This window comes from Pseudogymnoascus verrucosus (assembly GCF_001662655.1).
Source record: "Pseudogymnoascus verrucosus strain UAMH 10579 unplaced genomic scaffold scaffold_7, whole genome shotgun sequence".
Classification (NCBI taxonomy): domain Eukaryota; kingdom Fungi; phylum Ascomycota; class Leotiomycetes; order Thelebolales; family Thelebolaceae; genus Pseudogymnoascus; species Pseudogymnoascus verrucosus.
The window spans coordinates 601804-618374 of NW_017263658.1; the positions used below are offsets into that span (position 1 = coordinate 601804).

Consider the following 16571-nt stretch of genomic DNA (forward strand, 5'->3'; position numbering starts at 1 on the left):
AACCTCCGGTATATTAATAATTATATAGTAGCATAATACTTGTTATCCCCTCCAACTAATCCGTTATATGGCACCATAGTACCTATCAACCCCCTCCCATCCCTCATTTCCATCATCTAGAACAAGTGGTATAATCCCCCCCCACCCCCCCCCCTCTTCAAAAAGAAACCCTCGCACCCACCCACGCACCCCCAAATAATAACAAACACCTCCCCTCCCCCCCAAACCCCTACCTCTCCTCACCATCCCGCGGACCCCCCCTCATAAGCATCTGTACCATCTCCAACGCCTCGCGATACCTCTCCCCCCCACCCTCCAGCAGGACCGGGCCATCACCCTGCGCCCTCAGGCTCTCCATCGCCGTCTCCAACGCCTCAAACACCTCCCAACCGTCCACCATCTCCCCCTCGTCTCTCATCCTCCCTATAATCATCTCCACCACACCCACCCTCCTATGCATCTCAGCCTGCGCATCCTCAACCGCTGGTGGCACTGTAATCGTAGCGCTTGACGTCTCTTCCGCTTCTGCACTCCTCTCCTCCGCCCTCCCCATCTCATCCACCCCATTCACACGCATCACCTCCCCAAGCACCTCCACATTCCCCGCCGCCAACCTACTCCACGCCTCCTCCAGCCTCGCTCCCTCCAACGGTTCCCCCTCCGCAACCCCAGCGCGCGCATTAGCAGCCGCGTCTCGTAACCCCCTCGTCCCCACCAGCGCCAGCCTCATATGCGGCGTCAACCTCCCTGCCGCACCAACAACAACAACCCTACCCTCCGCCTCCTGCCCAGCCGCCTCATTTCTCTCCCGCTCCGCCCTCTCCAGCTCCTCCCTCCCCCTCTCCAGCATCCTCCTCCCATCCACCTCCGCCCTCCTCCTCTGCAGCTCAACCCCCTGCATCCGCACTTCCGCCGCCCTCCTCTCCAGCTCCACCCCCGTCCTCTCCATCTCCGCCACCGCCTCCTCAACCGCCTGATCTCTCTCCGGTTCCACCCCCGCCGCCCGCGCCTCCTCCCGCATCCTCGTCAGCTCCGCCACCCCCCTCCTCACCCCCGCCCTCTGACTCTCCAACCGCACCATCATCCTCTCAACCTCCAAATTCCGCCTCTCTATCTCCTCCGTAATACTCTCCGCATCCACCACCCCCTCTCCCACAGGCACCGTCCTAACCTCCGTAGTCTCATGAATAAACACCCTCTGTCCCTCCCGCACCTCCTGCCTTATCACCCCCGCCACTCCTCGCCTCGCCACGGGGACCCCCGACCTTATCGCGTTCATTATCCGCTCCTCCTCTGTAGCCAGGGCGAAGGCGCGGGCGGCGCGCTGTACCTCCTCTTTCTCGGCGGGCGTGATGGTGATGGGCGGCGTGGATATGGCGTTAGCGGCTTTGTGGGCGGCGCGCGCGTTGGCGCGGGCGGCGGCGCGGGTGGATTTGAGGAGGGCTTCGGGGGGGTCGGTGTGGTGTACGTGAGCGTGGCGTGCGAGGACCTGTGGGTGTTAGTGGCGTTGTTTGGTATCTATGGTGGTGAAGATATGGGAAGGATGGGAGAGAAGAGGGGAAAAAATAATGCAAAAAGAAAAAAATACTCACAACTTCCCCCTCCAACACCCCAAAGCTCTCCCCAACCCTAATCTTCAGCCTCTCCAGCGCCCCTCCCCCCCTCCCCGCCCACCTCTCTCGCTCCTGCCTCCCCTTCTTCGCCGCCATCCTCTCAAGCAACTCCTCCATCTCCCTCTTCGCCTCCTCCTTCTCCCTCGCCATCTTCTCCCTCCTCTCCATATTGATCCGCTCAAGCATTGACCCCGCCCCCATAGCCCTCGCACTCTCAGCTATCCACGCGTTACGCTCTGCCAAGTGAGCCAGCCTCGCAGCCCTCAGTTGTTCAGGATCCTGTACCTCCTCCGGACCCCCACCCATCTCACCATCTATCCCCTCCGCCCCCGGGACCTGTTCAAACGTCATCTCCACGAACCCCGGACCGAAGCCCACGGGCGGTCCTGGCGCCGCCGGCGCTACACGTCGCCTTACACTAGCAATAGCATCCTGATCCCCCGCGGCCGCCAAGCGCTCCAGCTCCTCCTGCGCCATCGCCTCCGCCTGCTGCTCATCCAGCCGCGCCCGCTCCCTTGCCACCCGTTCCTCCTCCCCGGTATTCGGCGCTCGTCCCCCAAAGAACCTTAAATCGAAAGCCGGCGGCGTTCCCTGCGCCTCCGGGGTCCTCTCCGGTTGTCCCCCCGCGCGCCGCTCTTCCCGGATCCTCTCGCGGCTGCGCACTATGAGCGCTTGTCGCATGGGCGAGTTGGGGTGGGCGGCTGCTGCGCGCCTCTGCCAGCGCGAGCGTTGGCGGGTGTCGCTCTCGAGTTGACGGGCTTCTCTGCGCGCTTCGCGGCTGGCTTCGCGGCGGGCTTCGCGACGGATTTCGCGCTGGCGCTGGCGGTCGTCACGTCGCAATTCCCGACGTTCGAGGCGCCGCTGTTGACGTTGTTGTTCGAGCTCTTGCTGGTTGGGTTCGCTGTCGGTGGTGGAGGGGGGGGAGGCGGCGGCGACAACGGGTTCTGTTGCGGGGGCGGGGGCGTTGGACGGCACTAGAGGTGGGGGATTGGTGTGACGAAAGAGGGCGGGGGAGTTATCGAAGTAAACCCTCTGTATGCCGCGATTAGGTCGCGGTGCTGCAGCAAAGTCGAAAGCGCGCCCCAGATTAGCCCTTATCGAACGCCGTTGACCAGCCTGGGACAAGCGGGTGGTGTTGACAGGAAAAACACGCTGTGCTGCAGCGAGAACAGGGGATTGGTTGTTGGCTGGCGCGGAATCGTTGGCCGCGAATAGGGAGAAGGGGTTTGGTTCGAGGTTCGGGAGGGCGGGGAGGACGATAATGTGGGAGGAGCCGGGGAGGGAGAGGCTAGGAAGGGCGGTGAAGGCGGGTGCGGGGGTAGGGTCGGTTTGGTTTTGTAGCTGGGGGTCTGGGAGAGAGAGTGAGTGGCCGTCCAAGGTCTCCGTTGAGGCCCGGGATGAAGATGCGGTGGGTGGTGAGGGTTGGGGCGGTTGTAAGGGTCTAGTAGGGTGATTAGTGGGCTGTGATGCATTTAAATTGGAAGAGGAGTAGTCACGGATTCTCTGATCCGTCTATTGAATCTTCCATCGGTTCCGCCATGATTGAATAGAGTCTGTTGCTTATTCTACTCCCACGAGGTCGTCGACGAGTTATTGACCGATGTTATATTTAAGCTGAAGCATGGGAGGGCAAGGCTGACAATAGGAGCTGTAACCGTCCGTGCACCGGTTGGATGTTGGATTGGAGCATGGAAAAATAGTTGATCCGCGGTTACCCTTTATCGCCCCATCCTATCCTTATCAGATGGCCAGCCGTCCATCCCAACTCTCCAAACCCACCTCCACAACCACCCAGCCTCGCGCCAACATCCCCAATCCAACCGCCCACGATGGTCTGCGCAAAATGCCAAAAGCTCACAAAGCCTACCTCCCTCGCCACGCCCGGCGTCAAAAAGAAGAGCGAGATGTACTACGGCTCCCCCGCCGGCACCAAGACCGCTTCAGCTGGGAGTAGTGGCGTTGGCAAATCCACCTCCGCGACCTTGGGGCAAACCAGTATTGGCAAAGTAAGCTCACCTCGCTCGCCCTCCTACCGAACAAAAAGACACCTCACTAACACCTCCCCCCGCTAGAGCAAACTCCTCTCCGCCTCCGCCAAGAACCCCTACGCGGCCTACGCCGCAAAATGCACCGGCAAAGAATGCGTCACGAAGATCGAGTCGGGGAGGAAATACTGCAATAAATGTGCGTATCGCGCGAATGCGTGCGCGGTGTGTGGGAAGAAGAATGCGCCGGAGAAGAAGGCGGCGCCGGTGATTGCGGGGCAGAAGTTTACGCTTAAGTGAGGAGGAGGGGGAGGAGAAGGAGAGACATATATTGTATTTTTGGAGGGATGGGAGGGGGGAATTGGGGGGCAAGGATGGCGGCAAGTGGGATTGGGTATGGGATGCCACGGATGGAGGGGGATGGTGGTGGAAGGTGCAGCGGTTGGGGACTGGAAGGGCAGGATATATCGCCTTGTCGTTGTGTCGTACGGCAGGGAGGTGGGGGACAGATCCCTTATATTCTATATTAGCCGCTGGGGGTTGTGTCTCATAAGTCTCAGGTTGAGCCGTCGTCACAGGAAACCCTCCGCCAGGGAGCGACTGATCTCGCTGGAATGAGGAGGGTCTAACAACAGATCCCAGATCCCGATGAGTAACGGAAGGCACAACTCTGTACAAATAGACAGAACGGGTATACACATAGAACCCGAATCCAAATATTCTCAAATCAAACACAATACAGCAGTCTCATCCAACCATCTCCACTCATTGTATGTCCATGCCATTGCGGCTCTAAGTTTATCTATAAAGTTTATGTGCGCGCACCATTCAATTGTACAGTACAAAGGACAGAACCAACCTCCCCCAGCAAAGCTTCTCTAGCTACACTGTGCCAACATGCGAATGCCATCGCCCCAAAACGCCGAGTTTTCCCAAGTTGCTCAAAATACCCCTCATTCATACATCCATCATTCCCAATCCCCCCACCTCTTCCCTACCACGTCTCCGCAATATACTGCCCCGCCTCCTTCTTCAACCTCCAAAACTCCTCCGACTCCGCGCGACTCATATTCCCCATCTCCATGCCCACCTGCACCAGACTCGACTCCACCCCCTCCCCCATCCCCTTACTACTCCCACACACAAAGATCCGTCCATCAAGCGCATTAATCACGAACCAACACAAATCCTTCTGCGCCACCACCTCCTCCTGCACGTACCTCCCCACCCCCGTGCGCGACTGCACCACTTTCTTCACCTCATCCTCATGCACGCCCCATTCGCCGCTATACAACTCGTCGAGCAGCGAATCCCGCACGCCTTGAAGGACCCAGACTTTATTCGCGCAATTCGCGCTCTTGAGACGGCGCTGCACGAAGCCGCGGAAGGGGGCGACGCCGACGCCAGCACCGATCAGGAGCATAGGGCCGTCGGAGATGAATTCGCGCGCGAGCGGGTTACTCATCAGACCCTTGAACATGGGGATTCTGAGGTCAGGCTTCTCGCCCCTCGCTTCAGCAGCGAGAAATTTGCGTGCCTGCCTCTCGAAGAATCCCGAGCTGAGGCCCGTGCGGTCGCCGCGCCAGGACTCGGTCTCGTGGACTGTGACTGCGATCTCGATGAGGCGGGAGCATCCCTTCACCGGGACGCAGTTCTCGTGCGGGTCATTTGAGAGGGAGTAGAAGCGTGGCATTAGCTGTTTGAGGACCGCGAGGAGGTGGTCTAGCGGGGGTTTTGCGGAGGGGAACGCGTGCAGGAGGTGTGCGAGGGTGAGGTGCGGGCCGGTGCGGAGGTCGCAGAATTTGCCCTGGCCTTCGGCGGAGCATAGGTAGTTGAGGATTTTTTGCTCGTTGGGGTCGGTGGTGTATTCGGCGAGGACGCGGAGGAGGGCTTTGGTTGGGGGGTAGGATTGGATGTCTGCGCACCAGGTGAGGAGGTCGCGGCGGGTGGAGACGAGGGAGCGGGGTTTGTCTTCGCCCCAGATGGTGGGCCAGCGGCCGCTGGTGGTCGTGACGAGGACGGCGCGGTCGCGGGCTACTCGGGGGATGGAGAGGAGGTCCATTATCTCTTCTACCATTTCGTCTTCGTTGGGGGCTTGGACGCCGATGGCGCCGCCGACTTTGAAGTCGACGCCTGTCTCGGCGGGGTAGTCGGAGACGTCGAGGTCGAAGTGGAAGGTTCGCTTTTGGGCGCCGGCGCGGGTGAGCTCGCGGGTGTTGAAGATCTTGGCGGAGAAGACTTCGTATGGGGGGTGCGGCTTGACGAACTTGGGTGGGTGTTCGCTGGATGTCGGGGTGCGGGTGTGTTGTAACTTTTCGTCGATTTCGGCTGTGTGCGGGGTAAAATCGATTGACTGGTCGACGGCTGGGTTGAATGGCTTTTCGTCGGGGTCTGCGCCAACGATGGCGGGAGCCTTGTTGTCTCTGATGGGAGAGAGGGAGACTGTCTTCGCGGGCAACTCGTGGATGGCAGTGAGTTTCTTCGGTAGCTGTCCGAGGTTCAACTTAAGAGCACGGAATGCGTCGTTGTCGGGCAGAGGAACATATTCGAATGACTGCGAGTCGGCCTTGGGTGCCAACATGCAGCATCCGCCGCCGCAGCATGTCTCGATGAGCCTCGTACCGCTCTCGCCGATTATCCTCCTCGCATCTTCAGCATTCTGCGAGATCAGGACGGTGGATGCTCTGCGCCGGCGTGGCACGCTTGGGATCTCCTCTTCGTCGGCGGAGGAGTTGGAGGTGAGGGATGGGACGGCGGACCGAGGTGAGGTGTTGTCGACGGGTGGCTCCTCGGGGATGCAGTGCGAAGTCGTCTTCGTTCGGATAGCCATTGGGCGGAGCATGGCTGCGGTTTGGGTTGTGGGTGAAGGGCGAGGTGTAAGAAGTGATGACTGTGGCAGAGGATGGCGATGTGTTTGTGTTCGCATCCAAGAGTGTGTAGTTTTGCCTGTGATCTTCCTCGGAAGCTTTCGTTGGGAAGTCAATTGTAATAGTAAGTGTGTGTTAAGGGTACTCTAGTCGGAGATGCTCCACATCCCACTTGGAAGCGTGGAAGAGTGGAAGGGTGGTTTTGGGACTAAGCGGTGCCGAAGCCGGGGAATTATGGAGAAGGGTCGAGTTTTTATCAGATGGTGAGATGAGATAAAGGGATGGCGCAACAAATAATCTTAGATGGAAGGATGTAGAGATTAGATTGATTTGATTAGTGGCGCTTTCCTAAGCAAGTCCCGCATATTGGGGGGTGAAACGAGGTTACGCGGATGGGGATTGGAGTAGTGGTTAATAGTGGTAATAGTGGTAATAGAGTGGTAATAAAAAGTAAAAAGGGGGCGATATGCGGTGTAAGGGTGGCAAGAGTCAAATTTGCTTGCGGCTTATCAAAAAATGAAATAAAAAAATGTATTTCCGAGGTATGTATGTATATGTACGGAGTATTCTCTATCCCATTGCCGAATCATTTCCCTTGGAGTACGCAGGTGTAGTACAGGAGTACAGGAGTACAGGAGTACAGACAGGAGTACGGGACAGGAAGGCTGGGATGAGTGATGAGATACATTAACTGACGTGTAGATCCGGGTGTTGGGGCATGTACTGTACTGTAGCATCCCGCCGAGTCCCGATACCGATACCGATAATTACCAAATCTTACCTTATCATGGGGGATGTAGAGTGATGTAAAGTACAGACATACAAGACAGTACAACAAAATGCAAATAAACTTGGAATATACTAGGGAAACACGGGAAATAGGACAAAATATGGTACAGGTACAATACGGGCACAATAAAACTACAAAAAAATAAGAGAATACGACAGGCACGCTCAATTAAAACTGCAAAAAAAAAAGTAAAAAGAATGGCAGTAACACTCTCCACTCTCTCCTCCCCGCCGCCAAAAATGCAAAAGATTTATTTCAAGGTCACGCCGAGGATCGAACTCGGAACCTTTTCGGATATCATATTTAATGATACTTTGTGAGCGAAACGTCATAACCATTAGACCACGCGACCTATTTATATATTAGCTCTGAGCTTTAGTTTGATACAAGTGCTACTCAACAATACCATTATCCCATTTTATCCCCCATGTCTTCTAATCTTCCACCTCCCACGTTCCTAAAGCCGGTCTGGTGTGTGTCTGTCCCGTCTGTCCCTCCCCCGTGCCTACCTTACCCCAGAACTCATGTCCCTTACTCGTTTACGTACAGTAGCCTCGTCACCCCCAATTCACTTCCCTAGACATACTATAACTATAGTACAAAACATATAGAAATGATAATTGCCCATTAAAGAAAGCCATTGACTGTTATTTATTACTTTAAAGCCAGTGAAATATCATTATCCCCCTAGTCCTTTGCCTAATTACTCCATTCCCAGGGCCTCGCCTTCGCTTTCCCAGTCGCTAAACCTAACCCATACGTGGTTGCATGCGTCCCAGCTCGTTTCAGCATCGTCAGTGCATCGCCGACCTGCCGTACATACTGCCTAGCTCGAGTAATCAACCACCGACAACCTCCAAACTCTCTCAAAATCCCCAAGTCCGCGCCGACTGTCCCCTCGCGATAGTCGAACTCCAACACCCCCGTAGCCCTTCAACCCGTGGATGAGCACGAATGGCAGGACGCTTTGTGCGCGCGTCGAAGTATCGTATGACCTCCCCCCCCCTCCCCGCGCCCAGCCCCCCGATCGCGCACTCGACGAGCTGACATTGGCATCAAGGACACGTATTTGGGAAGCCGACGAGGAAGGAATCCACCTACGATAACCTGCACATCAGTCGCAATGCGTGGGACACCAATTTGGTCAAGGTATGGCTGCTGTGCCTGCGCAATTGAGGTCGAGGGGTGAATGCTGACAGGGAGTGCGTGCGTGGCTAGGTCAACCCGGAATACCTCGCTGTGAACTGGGAGGCTAGCGGTGGTGGTGCCTTTGCTGTCATTCCGTTGAATGAGAAGGGTCGCTTGCCAGAGCAGATTCCGCTGTTCAGAGGACACACTGCGCCTGTGCTTGATACTGACTGGTGAGCAATGCGGGCCCCCTTGCTTGCAATACACCTGAGACTCGAGCTGACGCGTGCGCATAGGAATCCCTTCAACGACCGTATCATTGCTTCCGGATCCGACGATGGAAAGGTCTTCATCTGGCAGGTTCCGAACGGATTCTCGCTGTACTCGGATGCTGAGGAGCCAGAGGACGTTTCCCCTGTCAGCAAGCTCACTGGTCACTCCCGCAAGGTCGGACAAGTCCTATTCAACCCTGCCGCCGAGAATATCCTAGCTTCGGCCTCCGGCGATTACACGATCAAGCTGTGGGATATCGAGACGGGCAACTCCCCATTGACTCTCAAGCATGGCGATATTGTGCAGAGCTTGTCCTGGAGCGCGGACGGCACAATGATGGTGACCACCTCTCGCGACAAGAAGCTTCGAATCTGGGATGTGCGTCAGGAGAGACCAGCCCACGAGGTTGCGGGCCACAGCGGCGCGAAGAACAGCAGAGCCGTGTGGATGGGCGAGCACAACCGTGTTGCGACAACTGGATTCTCGAAGATGAGCGATAGGCAGATGGCGCTGTGGGATGTTGGCGCACCTCAGGAGCCCATTGGAGGCTTCACCATTCTGGATTCTATTTCTGGAGTCTGCATGCCGTTCTGGGGTTTGTGTTGCTGCTCTTTGTTGATTGTTGACGAATGCTAACGCTTAGTGTTACAGACGATGGAACTCAGTGTTTATACCTCGCCGGAAAGGGGTAGGTCACCCCCCCTCCCCCAAACGCTTAGTTTGGAAATCGCTAACAGTTTACAGTGACGGCAACATTCGCTACTTCGAGTACGAGAACGACAAATTTGAGTTCCTCTCCGAGTACAAGTCTGGAGATCCTCAACGTGGTTTGGCATTCATGCCGAGACGTGGTATCAATGTAAGTTACGAGATCGGAGTTACACACGCACACAGCACTAATTATTACAGCTCCATGAGAACGAGGTGATGCGCGCCTACAAGACAGTCGCCGACTCCTACATTGAGCCAATTTCATTCGTCGTCCCCCGCCGCGCCGAAGTCTTCCAATCCGACATCTACCCACCAGCAGTCGGCTCCAAGCCCGGCGTGTCCTCTTCCGAGTGGTTATCCGGCAAGAGCGCTCTCCCACCCAAGATCGATCTCGAGAGCGTCTACGAAGGCAACGCGCCAAAGGAGGTAGCATCTGACTACAAGCCGCAAACCTCTGCTCCCGCTCCAGCCCCAGCTGCAGCCAAGGTCTCTGCACCAGCCAAGAAGGAGCCTGAGCCTACGCCAGTCGCCCAACGCGCACCACCTCCAAGCGTTTCCCAGAACAAGTCCTCCATCTCCGAGATGGCTTCCAAGTTCCAAGACAACGACGTCGAGGAGGATGACGATGACGCGTCCAGCTTCGAGGAGATCCCCAAGCCTGTCGTGAGACAACCTCAGACTACCCCCGCCGCAAAGCCCCAGCCAAAGGCCGCTTCGCCTGTTGCCCGCCAAGCCCCCGCCCAGGTCGCAGCTGCGGCTACGAGCCAACTGCCATCCCGTGCCGCGACGGCTCCTTCTGGATCCCCTGCGTCCTCCACCCAGGCATCGTCCTCGGTCGAGAACTCACTGGATCAGATCAAGAGACTCCTAGAGCAGCAGACCAAGACCATCACGGCCCAGAGCGAGCAGATCGGCCATCTGGCTTCGGAAGTCGATTTCCTCAAGAAGAAGGTCGGCGGCAGCGAGCAGAATGAGCGTATCAAGCAGCTGGAGCAGGAGCTTGAGGAAGCTAGATCTTAGGATTAGCTATCTATACCAAGCTGTGCTTTATGCGCACGCATTAGTTGTGTCGCGTTTGTGGATTATTGATTTTCAGCGGGGCAAAGCATGCGAGTTGAGAGTGGTAGAAGACACGGGAATCGCGGATATCGTGGGGAAAAGGGGACGTTTTGTTTCTAGAAGCTACAGAGAGGGATTGAGGGGTATAGGTGGGGGTCAATTACGATGTTGTTTAACGATGAAAGAAAAATGGACCCCTCCCGATTTGAGAGCCTCTCCCATAATCATAAACCTTTGCTGAGTATTGCTGAGTAAAATCCCGCGGAACCACTTTAGTAACTTTATTAGCGCTGCCCAGTCACGTTACCTCGGCCCAGGGGCAACTTTCCAAGCGGGCCAAGAGAAATTGCCGAAGTTTCGCCCCGAGATAACGGCCTCGTTTTTCCTTGGTAAATCTACTGAATTTCGCCGCAACTCCCCACATTACATATGGATGACAAGCCGTGAATAAGAATAAGTGGTTCCTATAACTCTCCTAGCGTCTGTTTTTCTATGGGTTTCGCGCCGTGATTGAAAGTGCTTCCAAAGCGATTGCTCAGGGTTAATAAGCCGTCTTGACTCCGTGCCCCTCTATACAGTTGTATATAGCTTCGTTTTTTTGGCAAAGTGGATTATCCAGCACCTTCGATATCATTGAAAATAGCTTTGACAATGTCTTCCTCCACTCTCGGCCTCAAGTTCGCCCCGCTTCTAAGAAGTCTCCCCTCTCGCAGTCAGCTATATATGCCCTCCTCTTCCACCTCTCTATTCCACTCCTCCTCTCCCATCATCACCAAATCATCATCATCACCCTTCACACCCACCACCCACCACCGCTCCATCTCCACCACCACAGCCAAAATGTCCGCAACACCCTACCTCACCGCCCTCGCGGCCCGCCGCTCCATCTACCCCCTCAAGAAGGAATCCCCCATCCCCGACTCCCGCCTCCGCGAAATCATCACCGAGGTCATCAAGCACGTTCCCTCGTCGTTCAACGCGCAGTCCACCCGCGCCGTCCTGCTGCTTCACGCTGAGCACGATAAACTCTGGGATATCCACGCTGAGGTGTTGAAGCCTATCGTCCCCGCTGAGGGATGGGCCGCTACTGAGGGGAAGATTAACATGTTCAAGGGAGCATACGCTACTGTTCGTCCCCCCCCTCACATTCCCCCTCCCACCCTTATTTCACAAGACGGTTAAGCTAATAATACCCCCACAGATCCTCTTCTTCACCCACGCCCCCACCATCGTCGGCCAACAAAAGGCTTTCCCAATGTACGCCGAGAAGTTCCCCCACTGGGCCGCCCAATCCTCCGGCGCCCACGAGATCTCCCTCTGGACCGCCCTGGCCGCCGAGGGTCTCGGAGGTAACCTCCAGCATTACAACCCGCTCGTGGATGCGCGCGTCAGGGAAACCTGGGGTATTTCGGAGGATTGGGTGTTGGATGCTGAGTTGGTTGTTGGTACTCCTGCTGGGGAGGCTGGGGAGAAGGCCTTTTTGCCTATTGAGGGCGAGAGACTTCTGGTTTTCGGCGAGAAGGCTTAGATGGGGGTTGAGAGTTTAGAGAGGAAGAGGCGTTTTATTGCATAGCTTGCGGGTTGGTTGGGGATTTAGAAGCATAGAATTTGGTTTTTAGAATTAGAATTGACGATTTATGTCTGTTTCAAGTTGGGGTTCTGCTTTGAATGTAATGATAGTGAAGATGTGATCATGGCATTCAATTATTGCTTCATCCTTAAGTATGATCGAGACGACTGGGCTAATTAAGTTTTTTTCTTTTCTATTTTATACAGTGCCAAACCTACGTCTAAGCAACTGTCTTCCAAACCATCGCCTCGTTGAGAGGAGTATCATGCACTTTATTTTATATACAACGTCCGCAAAAAAAATACCTTGCGCACACAACGGCCGCTCGTCTATACTAAAAACGCCGTCCATCAAACCTTCCACCCCCTATTTCTTCACCTCACCATCTACACCACCGCCCGACTCCGCCTTCTCCTGCTCCGCCTCCTCCTCCTCATGCGCCTCCTCCTGCTCATTCGAAATCGCCTCTCTCGCAAGATCATCCGCAATAACCTCTTTCTCCGTAACATGTCCCCTATTCACCCCAACCGTCTCCTCCCCACCACTCATCTGCCACTCCATCAGCCTCGAAAATGCACTCTCCGGATCGGTAGCGAGTTCCTTATACGTCCCCATCTCGGCGACCTTGCCGTCGTTGCCGAGGACAATAATGCGATCACTGCGCTTAATAGTGCTCAAGCGATGCGCAATCGAGATGGTGGTGTTATGCCCCCTCAGCAGCGCCGCCAGCGCCGAATTAACAAGCGTCTCGCTCTCCGCATCCAGCGCGCTCGTCGCCTCGTCCAGGATCAGAATATCCGGATCCTTGAGCAGCGCGCGCGCGATAGCGATGCGCTGTTTCTGTCCGCCGCTCAGCTGGGCGCCGCGGGCACCGACCTGCGTGTCGAGACCCTCGGGGAAGTCCTCGATGAATTGGCAGTTTGCTTTTCGGGCGGCGGCGATGATTTCGCTGCGGGACGCGTTGGGGCGGCCGTAGGCGATGTTCTCGGCGACGGAGCCGGACATGAGGACGGGTTCTTGGCCGACCATGCCGATGCGCCGGCGGAGGGATTTGCCGTTCATGGTCGAGATGTCGATGCCGTTGATGAAGACTTGGCCGGAGGTGGGGTTGTAGAAGCGCAGGAGGAGGGATCCGATGGTGGATTTGCCGCCGCCGGAGGGGCCGACGATGGCCACGTTCGAGCCGGAGGGGATGGTGAAGTCGAGCCCGGAGAAGATGTCGACGGCGGGCCTGGTTGGGTAGGCGAAGTGGACGTCTTTGAATGTGATTGGGCCTTGGGCGGACTTGACGGGCTGGCCAACGGTGGCGTGGATGGTTGGCTTGCGGTCTTGAAGCTCAAACAGACGGGATGCTGCGCCAACGCCCTTCATCAACTCGGAGTAGAAGGAGGACAATCCAAAAAGCGAAGAACCGGCGTAGGCTGTGTACATAAGGAAGGATGTCAGGTCTCCAATGCTTATTGCCCCGCTCTTGACCATGGCGCCACCAGAGTATAGCAGGGCCAGGATAGTCATATTTCCCATGAATCCCGTAGAACTGAAGAAAGTTGCGCTGATAATAGCCTCTTTCTTTCCCAGTGCAAAGATTTTCTTAATCTGCTTATTATACCGGGATACCTCCTGGATTTCACCCGCAAAAGCCTGGCTAGTTCGCACGTTCCCCAAGCGCTCTTCGGCGATCTTGGTTAACGTGCCCAAGTTCCGCTGGATCTTGCGACTGAGATTTCGGATCATTCGGCCATAGAAGAAGGCACCGATGGCCACAGGAGGGAACATGAGACACAGAATGCTGGTGAGTTTGATGCTGACCCAAGCCATAGCTGCGAATCCGGCACCACCACTAACAAACGCACGAAGGCCATCAGAAAGGTTCTGTGTGATACTTTTTCCAACAATGACAGTGTCAGAGCTCAGTCTCGAGATGAGGTCACCAACACGGTTCGCATCGAAGAACTCGGCGTTCTGGACGTATGTACGTCTGTACAGTTGACTTCTCAGGCGCGAGACAATCCTCTCACCCACAATTCGTAGGATGATGATACGTCCATAGTTAGCCGCAGCTCCGATAGTCAGCACGCAACCAAGCGCAATGTAGAACTGCTTCAAGTCCAGGCCAAAGAGCTTTCCCTCGCCGCTCTCATTTGTCGCCAGATCAAGGATCTTTCCGATCGAGAATGGAATCGACATGGTAATCGTACTGGATATGAGCAGGAAGACGAAGGCCAGCCCGAGCCATCTGGCCTCGGGCCGCGCAATCTTAATCAACCGCCATATCTCGCCAAAGCCAGCAGTGTTCTTGACGCCTTTGGTGTCACCCAGGCGTGCGGAGAGGTTCACTTGTGCCGCGCGAGATGCCTTCTCACTGCGACCAAAGCCGCGCTCGGCTTCCAAGTCTTCCTCCTCTTCCTCTTCTCGCCGGGCTTGCTCCTTCCAGTCTTCCTTCTTCGGTGGTGTCGGTTCCGGCTCTGTCTTCCGTACCTCCTTCCGTTGCGGAGTTGTGGAAAGCGCTCGCAGCTGAGTCGCCGGCGATGGCCAAGTCGGTTTAATAGTCGTCCATGACGATACTAATTTCAGGTTCGCAGTGTTCGGCTTCGGTTGTGTAACTGGCAGTCTCGCCTTCGGCAAAGACGCTGTGGTCAGCTGTCTCAATGCAGCTTTATATATCGGCGACGTCTGCCTCAGAGGTCCCTGGGCATGCTGCGTGGCCGGAGCCTGTCTCGTAATAACGTTGTCCAACAAGGCCCCCAGTGCCTTGCTTCGCGGCACAAGTGAGCCGCGCATCGCGCGAACCCTAACTACCAAAACGGCTTCGGAAAAGGAAAATGATATCAGAACCGGTTGAGTAGCGATAATTGACGTCGTCTAAGTCTCATTGTCGCGATTCATGGCCAGCGTAAATGTGCGATGCTTCCGGTGACGCTCAACATTTCTCATCGAAGACTGACTCCAGGATAGGGTCCGTGATGCCGGCGCCGGGCGCTAACGGAGCTCGGCCTTTTTCATCCGGCAAACGAGCTCGAAAATTGGTAAGCACGTGCGACTCATCGTGCTTTCCCTCAGGGTCATGCTTCTCAGGGGCAATATAATTAGTTTGGAGAAGGGTCCAACAATTGTCATGAGGAAAGATGAGGGAGGTGATTATCGCAGTATCTCAGCTCCCAATGACAGATTACTGGGCTTTTATTTGGATATATGGCACTTAGAGTCGGTTTATGTTATGTTACAGAGCTAAAACAAATTCAATCAATTTACTTTGACTGTGTTTATTTATTATTGATTTATTCAATCATTATTCTTCGATAGAGAAACAACCTCTCTCTATCAACACCATCACTTGAACCACACTACAGGCTACAAAGTTCCATCTTGACGAAGAGAATGTAAAGTATCCAATCGTTAAATCGGGACGAATTATAAATTAACAAAAATCATGATCTGGCCCGCTCTTCCCGCTCCATTCACCCATAAAAATCACAAAAAATCTCCAATCATTATTCCTCAACGTAGGTTTCCAATAGATCCCATCTAACATATATCTAAAACTTATCTCAAGATATCAACAATTGCGGCTCTTACAAAAGCAGAGCGACAGCAGCAACACCCATCAACAGGCTCACGCTAGCTCCAACCCTACCTCCAGAGCTAGCGAAAGCCGGGACGGTAGGCTGCACTGGAGTAATTGGCTTGGTAGGCTGCTCTGGAGTAACTGGCTTGATAGGTTGAACAGGGGCGGATGATTTGGTTGGGTTTGCAGGTCCTCCTGGACCAGCGGGTCCGGTAGGGCCAGCGGGTGCGGTCCCGTTGCCATTTCCGTATGGGGGAATCACAGAAGGAAGACCGGTGTAGGTTGGCAGGGAACCAACGGGGCAGACGGTGGTCGAAACTGGGTATACGGAGGTCACAACAACGGTGGATGAAGCGGGGCAGTCGGTGACAGTCTGGGGGCACTTGGTAATTGTCACGACATTGGTGGCATACACAGTCGAGGTGGTGTACTCCTCAGACTCAGGGGTAGTGGTAGGGACAGGCGTGTAGGTTGGGTTGCCAGGGCACCAGGTCGTCAAGCTTGTGATCACCTCTGTCGTGACATGGCCAACCGGGCAGTTTGTCACAGTTGGCGCGCAGCTAGTGACGGTATACACGGAGGTAGTGACGATGGTGGAAGTGAGAGTAGGGTAATCTGTCGGGGCGGTCGTGGAAGAGTTGCTGTATGTCTTCGTCGACAGAGTGCTGACAGGAGGTGTGGGGGTAACGTCGTCGGTGGTCGCAGTGGAAGCGTCAGTGGTAGCAGTGGAAGCATCGGTGGTAGCAGTTGAAGCATCGGTGGTAGCAGTTGAAGCATCGGTGGTAGCAGTTGAACATTCGGTGGTCGCAGTGGAAGCGTCAGTGGTAGCAGTCGAAGCATCGGTGGTAGCAGTTGAAGCATCGGTGGTAGCAGTTGAAGCATCGGTGGTAGCAGTGGAAGCATCGGTGGTAGCAGTTGAAGCGTCAGTGGTAGCAGTTGAAGCGTCGGTCGAAGTTGACGCCGTGGTTGAAGTCGAAGTTGAAGCCGTGGTCGAAGTCGAAGTTGAAGCC

General features: G+C 55.5%; 7 protein-coding genes and 1 non-coding gene across 8 annotated transcripts in view; 3 read left to right on the forward strand and 5 right to left on the reverse strand.

The window, feature by feature from the left end:
• Nucleotides 1-229: 229 nt before the first annotated feature.
• On the reverse strand, nt 230-3232 carry VE01_02976 (uncharacterized protein; the record flags this gene model as incomplete). Its single annotated transcript, XM_018272476.2, has 3 exons — nt 3110-3232; nt 1593-3054; nt 230-1489 (listed from the first exon to the last, which is right to left on the reverse strand). The coding sequence occupies exons 1-3, from the start codon at nt 3151-3153 to the stop codon at nt 230-232; spliced, it is 2766 nt and encodes a 921-aa protein (XP_018133260.1). The 5' UTR covers nt 3154-3232.
• A 157-nt stretch (nt 3233-3389) lies between these two features.
• On the forward strand, nt 3390-3957 carry VE01_02977 (uncharacterized protein). The gene is made up of 2 exons (XM_018272477.2): nt 3390-3619; nt 3686-3957. The coding sequence occupies exons 1-2, from the start codon at nt 3443-3445 to the stop codon at nt 3896-3898; spliced, it is 390 nt and encodes a 129-aa protein (XP_018133259.1). The 5' UTR covers nt 3390-3442; the 3' UTR covers nt 3899-3957.
• Nucleotides 3958-4338: 381 nt separating this feature from the next.
• On the reverse strand, nt 4339-6948 carry VE01_02978 (uncharacterized protein). The gene has a single exon (XM_018272478.2). The coding sequence runs from the start codon at nt 6522-6524 to the stop codon at nt 4593-4595; it is 1932 nt and encodes a 643-aa protein (XP_018133258.2). The 5' UTR covers nt 6525-6948; the 3' UTR covers nt 4339-4592.
• A 564-nt stretch (nt 6949-7512) lies between these two features.
• VE01_02979 lies at nt 7513-7607 on the reverse strand (the record flags this gene model as incomplete). Its single annotated transcript has 1 exon — nt 7513-7607. It is a non-coding gene; the product is annotated as a tRNA-Val (tRNA).
• A 275-nt stretch (nt 7608-7882) lies between these two features.
• CRN1 (DUF1900 super) lies at nt 7883-10572 on the forward strand. The gene is made up of 7 exons (XM_018272479.2): nt 7883-8243; nt 8316-8404; nt 8474-8616; nt 8680-9251; nt 9308-9344; nt 9401-9515; nt 9566-10572. Exons 1-7 carry the CDS (start codon nt 8210-8212, stop codon nt 10385-10387), a joined length of 1812 nt encoding a protein of 603 aa, XP_018133136.1. The 5' UTR covers nt 7883-8209; the 3' UTR covers nt 10388-10572.
• VE01_02981 (uncharacterized protein) lies at nt 10573-12076 on the forward strand. The gene is made up of 2 exons (XM_018272480.2): nt 10573-11554; nt 11628-12076. The coding sequence occupies exons 1-2, from the start codon at nt 11078-11080 to the stop codon at nt 11952-11954; spliced, it is 804 nt and encodes a 267-aa protein (XP_018133137.2). The 5' UTR covers nt 10573-11077; the 3' UTR covers nt 11955-12076.
• A 43-nt stretch (nt 12077-12119) lies between these two features.
• On the reverse strand, nt 12120-14942 carry MDL1 (ATP-binding cassette permease mdl1). Its single transcript, XM_018272481.2, has one exon. The coding sequence runs from the start codon at nt 14775-14777 to the stop codon at nt 12363-12365; it is 2415 nt and encodes an 804-aa protein (XP_018133134.1). The 5' UTR covers nt 14778-14942; the 3' UTR covers nt 12120-12362.
• Nucleotides 14943-15568: 626 nt separating this feature from the next.
• The window catches only part of VE01_02983 (uncharacterized protein), a gene marked incomplete at both ends in the record, with an annotated part of 2353 nt that continues 1350 nt past the window's right edge, over nt 15569-16571 (reverse strand). Inside the window, one exon of the mRNA XM_018272482.1 lies at nt 15569-16210. Coding sequence (XP_018133135.1) covers nt 15569-16210 — 642 coding nt within the window. The remainder of the gene's footprint in view (nt 16211-16571) is intronic.